This window comes from Dromiciops gliroides, chromosome 1 (assembly GCF_019393635.1).
Source record: "Dromiciops gliroides isolate mDroGli1 chromosome 1, mDroGli1.pri, whole genome shotgun sequence".
Lineage (NCBI taxonomy): Eukaryota > Metazoa > Chordata > Mammalia > Microbiotheria > Microbiotheriidae > Dromiciops > Dromiciops gliroides.
The window spans coordinates 71,345,378-71,354,463 of NC_057861.1; the positions used below are offsets into that span (position 1 = coordinate 71,345,378).

Consider the following 9,086-nt stretch of genomic DNA (forward strand, 5'->3'; position numbering starts at 1 on the left):
ACAGGTGTGTACATGTTTTCTCTCTCATTAGACTCTGACTCCCTTGAAAGCAGGAACCATCTTTTCCCTTTTTTGTATCCCCAGCCTGACACATAAAAAGTGCTTAATAAACATTTACTGAGTGACAAAGGGGATCAGGGAAGGTACTCATTCCCAATGTCCTTATTTATTTGTCCTTGGGTTCCATCCTGAAAGTGAAGGACAGACTCCAGGGATGGGTGGATGGGGCCAGGAAGGCCTTAGCTCATTTCAGGTTCACTAGGAGGAAAGACCGCTAGTGACAGATAAGAAGCTGAGAGCCTAGCTGAGTGTTAATGGTACAGGACTAACTTGGTTTTTTCATTTTCTCCATGACACTGTCTTTGCATAAATTACAATGCTGACTTCAAGACTTTAAACTTTGTGATGGTTCTGTGTGTTCAGCAGTTTTACTACTTCCTCAAAAATATCTTCGGTTGAGGAAGTGTGGTGTATATGGGGGAGGGCATTGTATTTGATAGAGTCTAAAATACCGGCTCTAAAACTTAGCCACCTGGGTAACCCTGGGCAAATCATCTTACTTCTCTAGGCATATTTTCTTATCTATAAAAAGAGATAAAATGACCTCTAAAGGCTCCTTCTACCTCAAAAATCTATGACCCTATGAGGTTGTCACTTGCCCCACATCACAGAGCTAGTAAGTAGCAGAGACACAACTTAAGTCCCAGGCCTCTGACTCCAAATTCAAGGGATCTTTCTACTACCTTATGCTAGGGAATGATTTGAGACAAGAATGAAAGGTAGGTGTGGGAATGAGATGGTGGAGGCCCTAAAATACCAAGCAGGGAGTTTTAACTTTAGTAGGCAGCTAAGTACAATGGATAGAGCACTGGACTTGGAATCAGGAAGACTAATCTTGGTGAGTTCAAATCCATCCTCAGACACTGGGCAAGTCACTTGCATCAGTTCCTCATCTGTAAAATGAACTGAAGAAGGAAATGGCAAACCATTCCTGTATCTTTGCCAAGAAAACCCCAAATGAGGTCAAGAAGAGTGGAACATGACCGAACATGGGCAGGCAGATAGGCAATAAGGAACAACTGCAGGGGGTGTAGATCCCAAGTAGGAGACCCCTAAGGAGAGTGATGAGGAAGGGATGATTAAACTCTCTCTTCCCTTCACAAAGTCCCAAAGATCTACGCTTGCCGGTTGAGAAAGGATACCCAAATGGTGCCCATCGCGAGATTTTCCTGCCCGTCTAGGTGCCTGGAAGGGAGAGAAATGCGAAGCCTCCAAGCCTCAGCAGGTCTGGCCAAAGATCAACTTTCCACCCCACCCCTAGGAGGCTTCGGGAGGCCATCCAGTCCCCGGAAGGGCAGAAAAACGTTTCGTAGCCGGATCCTTGCAGTGGGTTCCACAGGTGGGCCAGCAGGGAGTGGTCATATTTTACCAGCTGAAAAACGGAAGTGCCAAGACACAAGGTAGTGAGATAGCCTAGCGGCCGCCCACCAATCAAAAAGAAGACTCTGGCTGGACAATCCAGTGGGCGGGTCGTGGGCGGGCCAGTCCAGCGGAGGCAGGAATGGGGCGGGGGGCGTTGGGAGCTTTCCCGGGAAAGCCGAAACTTTTCCGGTTGCTGCCCCCGCCGATTTAAGGTCCCTGGGCCCGCGGGACCGGGATTCCGGGATCCCGGGACGTGCCCTGGGTACTGGAACTTTCTCCTCCCCCTCTGGGGCGGAGACCATTCACTTCAGAGACTGCAAGGGGCCGGCGTGATTTAGGGAAGTGAGAGTTCGTGGGAAAGATCTCCAGGGCCAAGTCTTGTGCTCCGCGGGAGGGCCTCCTGTTCTCGGTTTCGGGTACGGTCCCCGGTTCCCAGCAGACACGCACTGCTGAGCCTCTCAGAGCTGGCCCATAGCTTCCTTTCTACCCAGGGCTGGCGCTCAGATCTGCCAGAACTCGGGCACTGTGGGCATTGTGGGGACCCGACCTCTGACAGCCATGCCCCTTTTCTCTTGTTTCAGACCTCCTCACCCCATGACGGCCCTCCTGCTCCTGGCAGGGCTCCTGCCAGCCGCCGCCGCAGCCGCCTCGATCTCTTGCTATGGGGACAACGGACAGCCTGTGGACTGGTGAGTGATAGGCTCCCCCCAACCCCCCCCTCCCCCCGCCCCACACACACATAGGCTTCAATTGGAGAGAGCAGCCAGTTGAGCTGAGTAGAGAATGTTTATAGCTGAATATCACTTTTGGGAGGTTGTTGGGCAAGAACATTCTGGGCTATGGGCCTCAGTTTCCCCATATAAGGGGAGAGAATAAATGACCTCCAAGGTCCTTTTCAGCTTGAAATCTATGATCCCGCATGGTAGCTCTGCTTCCCCATAATTCTCGATGGCCTCTGTGTGTGTGTGTGTGTGTGTGTGTGTGTGTGTGTGTGTGTGTGTGTGTCTCTCTCTGTGACTCTGTCTCTGTCTGTCTGTTTCTGTGTCTCTCTGTCTCTGTGTCTCTTTGTCTCTGTCTCTGTCTCTGTCTCTCCTCCATCTAGGCCTGACCACAGCCCATGTCTTTCTATCTTTTCCACTTCTTCTGTCTGCCTATCTTCTCACCCTCTTTCTGGCCTGTCCCTCTGACTTAATGGTGATTAGAAAGGTTAGGGTGGGGTGCTTGAGGGAATCTTTCTTTTAGGGTATAAATGGTTGCTAGATTTGGAGTCAGGACCTGGGTTTTAATCCTGCTTTTATGACCTGGAACTAGTTTCTTCCCTCTATGCAAAATAAGATATTTTCCCTTTTAGATTTAAATTCTACAATACTACCCTGAACACAGACCACTTCTCTCACCTCTTCCCTAGCTACCCTTTCTCCCTCCCTCCTTCCCTCTCTTCTCCCCAGGTTCGTGACCTACAAGCTACCTGCCCTGCCCCATAACTTGAAAGAACTCAAGTACATGTATGTAGATGGGAATAGCGGGGGCTGGAGAGAGGGTGCCACATCCATCAACAGCACCCAGGGGGCTGTGGGGCGGACCATGAATCAGCTATACCAAGGCAACTTGAATGAGGTGAGGGCCTGGGCCAGGAACCTGAGGGAGAAAAGCCTAGGAACAAAGGGGAAACTAGCATAGTACCCTGCTCATGTTTTGCCTTACACTTCCCTTAGCTGGCTTACTTACTGTACAATGACCAGCCACCCTCAGATAATGGAGGCTTGGACAGCACCAACAGAGGACACACCAAGGGTGAGACTCCATCTTCTGTCTCTGTATCTGGGATTGATGTATGCCTCTATTTCCAGTCCTTAAATGACCTGTTCTTCTCCCTGTTCCTGGCCCCAGGCTGACCTTCCCACTCTCCTTGAGACCTGGGTGACCCATAACTTTCCCCAACCATGTCCAAGCTGGCCTTACCTGTCATTCCTGCAAGTGTCTGGGCAGCACTGACAACTCTCGATTGGGCAGTTTTCCTCATCTTCCCCATCAGTTTCTGGGACCCCAGGAACTCTGGCTTCTCTCCCTCTCTCCTCGTCTCTTTGTTTGAGCTTTCCCCTTTCTGTTTTAGGTGTGCTTCTTCTGAACAGGGATGGTGGCATCTGGCTGGTCCACAGTGTCCCTCAATTCCCACCACATGCTAAGTTATCTTATAGCTGGCCCCCGAATGCTGGGAAGTTTGGACAGACCCTGCTCTGTGTCACCTTCACTTATAGCCAGTTCCAAGAGATTGGTGAGCCTACTGATGTGCCTGTGGACTTGAAAAAGGCTGATCTCTGGGAGTGTGGAGGCAATTAACCTGTTTTTCCCTTTTCTACCCTCTGGGTGTCCTCCTTTCAGGCAAACAGCTGACCTATACCTATCCCCAGGTATATGACTACAGGCTAGAAGGAACCTTTGCCCAGGACCTGCCGGAGCTACTGCATGCTGCAAAAGGTCACCATGTGGATAAGGGCCCCTGGAATCGAAGAGTAACCCTCACCTCGAGAGGGGGGGCTGACTTCCAGAGCTTCGCCAAGTTTAATGACTTCCAAGATGGTGAGGCCCAGGTGGAGCAGAGATCCCCACCCCCATCCCCTAGTCCATGAGGGCCGTTCACACCTTTGATAGATGCAGAAAGGGAAGTTCTAGAGAGATTTGCAGCTGTTTGGGCCAGTTTGGGGTAGGGTCAAGACTAGGATCTCAAGTCTCTTGTCTCCCACAGACCTGTACTCGGGCTGGCTAACCAGAGCTCTGGGAAGTGACCTGTTCGTCCAGTTCTGGCCCAGAACAAGTGACGTGTTGCCCTCCAACTGTTCTGGCCCCTTCCATGTGTTAAATGTGGTAGAGTTGGCCTTCCCTGACTCAGCTGTGCCTGCCTTCACTGCCACCCATGACCATGCCAAGTGGTGTGTAGCACTCAACAGCACCTGGACCTGCATAGGGGACCTGAACCGCAACCGGGCAGAAGAGCATCGTGGTGGGGGTACTCTCTGTTCCCAAATGCCTGCCCTGTGGAAAGCCTTCTTGCCCCTGGTGAGGAAATCTGAGTCTTGCTAACCGCTGAGGTCTGAGGTTAAGGGTCATTGAAGGCAGAGAGAACCTTGACCCAACTCCTCACAGAATGCTCTATCTACCCCTACTGCAAGGGAGAATAAAATAACTGGGAGTCTCCCTGATATGTATAATCCAACCTCTGCCCCATAACAGCATGTCTTGTACTCTTCAGTCTCTGCCACATTTTCCCGTGCCTGAATTGTCCTCCCTCTCTACCTCTTCCCTTAGTGAATTCCGAATTCTTATCCTTCCTTCCTTCCTTCCTTCCTTCCTTTCTTTTCCTCCTCCTCCTCATCTTCATCCTCATCCCCATCCTCCTCCTCCTTCTTTTGGAGACAATTGAGATTAAGTGACTCACCTAGGGTCACACAGCCAGTAAGTATCTGAGGCTGGATTTAAACTCAAGTCCTCCTGACTTCAGGGCAGGTGCTCTATCCATTGCATCACCTAGCTGCTTCCCTACCCTTTCTTTAAAACCCAATTCAAATACTGCTTCCTTCAGGACATCTTTTTAGATTGTCTCCCCCTCATTAACAATAGTCTTTCCTCTTTCATCTCACCATCATTCTCACCTCTCTAATACACTTTTTAAAAAATAAAGTATTTTATTTTTTTCCCATTACATGTAAAGATAGTTCTCAACTTTTGTTTATACAAGCTTTCCAATTTCAGATTTTTCTCCCTCCCTCCCCCCTCCCCTAGACAGCAGGTAATCTGATATAGGTTTTATATATATATATTATATATATATATCTTATATATATATATATATAAAACATTAAACATATTCTGCATTAGTCATGTTATAAGAGAAAAATCAGAGCAATGACGAAAAACCTCAAATAGAAAAACAACAGCACCAAAAACAAAGAAATAGTAATGGTTCATTAAGGATCTATACTCCACAGTTCTTTTTTTTTTCCTGGATTTGGAGATCCTCTTCTATCATGAGTTCCCTGGAACTCTTCTGTACCATTGCATCTAATGCACTTTCTACAATATTGTAGTTGTTGATCCTCCACCTGCCTTGTCAAGGCACAGAGCCGACCCTGGATTTTTTAAGAGGTATGAACTCAAGCTTGAGTGGGTTCTGCTGTGGTGGAAGGTTTAGGAGTGATACTTTTTTCTCCCCAAACCATTCAGTAAACTCCAGTGGCTCCCCAGCACCTCCAGCATCAAATACAAACTCCTCTCTAGAACCTTTTATCACCTGGCCCTTCCCAGCCTTTCCACTCTTCTTACCCCTTGCTCTTCTCTGTGTACCTAGATAACCAGTGGGTCTGACTTCCTTACTGTTGCTCCAACAAGACACTCCATCTCCTAACTCCAAGCGTTTCACTGGCTCTCGCCCAAGACTGATATTCTCTCCTTCCTCACCTCTGCTTCCTGGCTTTCCTGCCTTCTTTAAAGCCCTAGTTAAAATTCCACCTTCTATGGGAAGTCTTTCCTGATCCCCCTTAATTCTAGTGCCTTTCCTCTGTAGATTGATCACAATTTATCCTGTGTGGGGTTTGTTTGAACAACTTATCTTCTCTATTAGATTCCTCCTTGAGAACAGGCACCGGGTTGTTATTGGGGTTGTTTTGTTTTTTTCTCCTTTTTCTATATACCCAGTCCTTACCACAGTGCCTGGGATATAATAGATGCTTAATAAATGCTTGTTGACTTACTGAGTAGGGGTCCAGTGACAGATAACTCTGTTTTCCAAGGACCTCTTTTCAGGTTAGTCTGGTTGGGGTTCAGACCTGGGGTTGGAAGAAAATGATGTATTTAAATAAATTGAGACAAAAGATGAAATGAGACATGTAAACAAAACATTTAGCAAAAGATGTTTTGTGAATATAATATTTAACAAAAGAAGTTTACTCAACAAGATGTGTAATGTGGCCAATAAAATCTTTAGACCAGACATGGTATTCTGTGCCTGTTGGAAATCAATATGGAGGCTTGGCAAATACTCTTTTAGAAGTGTGTGATGTGGGAAGAAGATACCTACAACTCTTGAGAACTGTATCTGTATTAGGGCAGATAGGAGTATACATAGACTAAGAATGGGGTATAAGTTGATTTCAATGTGATGATATAAAAAAAGCTTAAGGGTTGACAAAAAGCATTGTACTGGGAGAAGAGGAAAGGGGAGGCAGAATGGGGCAAAAATATCTATTAAAATAGAGAGAAAGAAGGGAAGGGTGGACATCGTTTCAACCTTACTCTCATCAGAATTGGTTCAAAGAGGGAATAACACACTCAGTTTGGTATAGAAATCTATCTTACCCTACAAGGAAGAGGGGAAAGAGGAAAGAAAAGGGTGGGACACTGATAGAAAGCAAGGCAGAAGTAGGAGGGAAAAGAGGGGGGGGGAAGGAGGTGGGGATGACAGAAGGAAGGGAAGATAGAGGGAGGTGGTGGTCAGAAGCAAAACACTGGTGAGGAGGGATAGGGTAAAAGGAGAGAGAAAAGTATAATCAAGGTGGAAAATAGGATGGCGGGAAATAACAACTCGTAATCATAATTGTGAATGTGAATGGGATGAACTCTCCCATAAAACAGAAGCAGATAGCAGAGTGGATTAAAAACCAGAATGCTGCAATATGTTGTTTATGAGAAACACATCTGAAGCAGAGAGATACACACAGAGTGAAGGTAAAAGGCTGGAGCAGAATATATTATGCTTCAGCTGAAGGAAAAAAAAAAAAGCCAGGGTAGCAAGCCTTATCTCAGACAAAGCAAAAGCAAAAACAGATCTAATTAAAAGAGATAAGAAAGGAAACTGCATCTTACCATAGACAATGAAGTAATCAATACTAAACACAAATGCACTAAGTGGTGTAGCATACAAATTCTTCAAGAAGTTAAGTGAGTTACAGGAAGAAAGAGACAACAAAACTATTCTAGTGGGGACCTCAACCTCCCCCTCTCACAACTAGATTAATCTAACCACAAAATAAGAAAGAAGTATTGCCATACCAATCAAACTACCAAAAATTATTTTACAGAGCTAGAAGAAATAACAACAAAATTCATCTGGAAGAACAAATGGTCAAGAATATCAAGGAAATTAATTTTTAAAATACAAAGGAAGGCAGCCTAGCTGTACCAGATCTAGAATTATACTATAAAGGAGCAACCATCAAAACTATTTGGTATTGGCTAAGAAATAGAGTGGTATAAGTTAGGCACACAAGACACAGTAGTAATTGACTATAGCAACCTACTATTTAATAAACCCCAAAACTCCAGCTTCTGGGATAAGAACTCAGTATTTGACAAAACTGCTGGGAAAACTAGAAACTAGTATGGCAGAAACTAGGCATAGACCAACATCTTACACCATATACCAAAATAAGACAAAAACATTTACATGATTTAGACATAAAGTGTGATACCATAGACAAATTAGAAAAGGAAGGAATAGTTTACCTCTCAGATCTATGGAGAGGGGAAGAATTTATGACAAAAGATGAGATAGAGAACACTATGAAATGCAAAATGGATCATTTTGATTATATTAAATTTAAATGTTCTGGGGGCAGCTAGGTGGCGCAGTGGATAAAGCACCAGAGCTGGATTCAGGAGTACCTGAGTTTAAATCCAGTCTCAGACACTTGACACTAGCTGTGTGACCCTGGGCAAGTCACTTAACCCCCAGTGTCCCACAAAAAAAAAAATTAAATGTTCTTGCACAAACAAAACCAATGCAACCAAGATTATAAGGAAAGCAGAAAGCAGGGGGAAAAATTTATAGCCAGTGTTTCTGATAAAGGCCTTATTTCTTTTCTTTCTTTTCTTTTCTTTTTTTTTTTTTTGGCAGGGTAATGAGGGGTAAGTGGACTTTGCCCAAGGTCACACAGCTAGTAAGTGTCAAGTGTCTGAGGCTGGATTTGAATTCAGGTCCTCCTGAATCCAGGGCTGGTGCTTTATCCACTGTGCCACCTAGCTGCCCCCTTTATTTCTCAAATATATAGAGAACTTAATCAAATTTATAAGAAAAGCCATTCACCAACTGAAAAATGATCAAAGGATATGAACAGTTTTCAGATGAAGAAAGTAAAGCTATCTATAGCTATATGAAAAAATTTTCTCAATCATTATTGATTAGAGAAATGAAAATTAAAACTACTATGGGGTACCACCTCATGTTTATTAGATTGCCTAATATGGCAAAAAAGGAAAATGTTAAATGTTGGAAAGGATGTGGGAAAATTGGAACACTAAAGCATTGTTGGTGGAGTTGTAAACTGATCCAACCATTCTGGAGAACAATTTGGAACTATGCCCAAAAGGCTATAAAACTATGCATACCCTTTGACCCAGCAATAGCTACTAAGTCTATATCCCAAAGAAATCATCAAAAAGGGAAAAGGACCTACATGCACAAAAATATTTACAGCTACCCTTTTTGTGGTGGCAAAGAATTGGAAACCGAGGGAATGTCCATCAATTGAGGGGTAGGCTGGCTGAAGAAGGCCTGATACATGAATGTGATGGAATACTATTGTACTGTAAGAAATGATGAGCAGGCAGATTTCAGAAAAAACTGAAAAGACTTACATGAACTGATGCTGAGTGAAGTTAGCACAACCAGG

The 9,086-nt window shown here is 45.0% G+C and overlaps 1 protein-coding gene across 5 annotated transcripts; it reads left to right on the plus strand.

Annotated features, from left to right (window-relative positions):
* The first annotated feature begins 1,348 nt into the window (after positions 1 to 1,348).
* DNASE2 (deoxyribonuclease 2, lysosomal) lies at positions 1,349 to 6,416 on the plus strand. Of its 5 annotated transcripts, none has more exons than XM_043979061.1 (8): positions 1,349 to 1,460; positions 2,004 to 2,111; positions 2,871 to 3,039; positions 3,138 to 3,216; positions 3,536 to 3,697; positions 3,805 to 4,002; positions 4,169 to 4,479; positions 5,768 to 6,416. In XM_043979061.1, exons 2-8 carry the CDS (start codon positions 2,017 to 2,019, stop codon positions 5,822 to 5,824), a joined length of 1,071 nt encoding a protein of 356 aa, XP_043834996.1. In that variant the 5' UTR covers positions 1,349 to 1,460; positions 2,004 to 2,016; the 3' UTR covers positions 5,825 to 6,416. The 5 variants fall into 5 exon arrangements, with proteins under 5 accessions (XP_043834996.1, XP_043834997.1, XP_043834995.1 ...); XM_043979062.1 differs by lacking the exon at positions 1,349 to 1,460 and adding an exon at positions 1,557 to 1,838 and having other exon boundaries at positions 2,831 to 3,039; XM_043979060.1 differs by lacking the exon at positions 1,349 to 1,460 and adding an exon at positions 1,557 to 1,838.
* Positions 6,417 to 9,086: the final 2,670 nt, after the last annotated feature.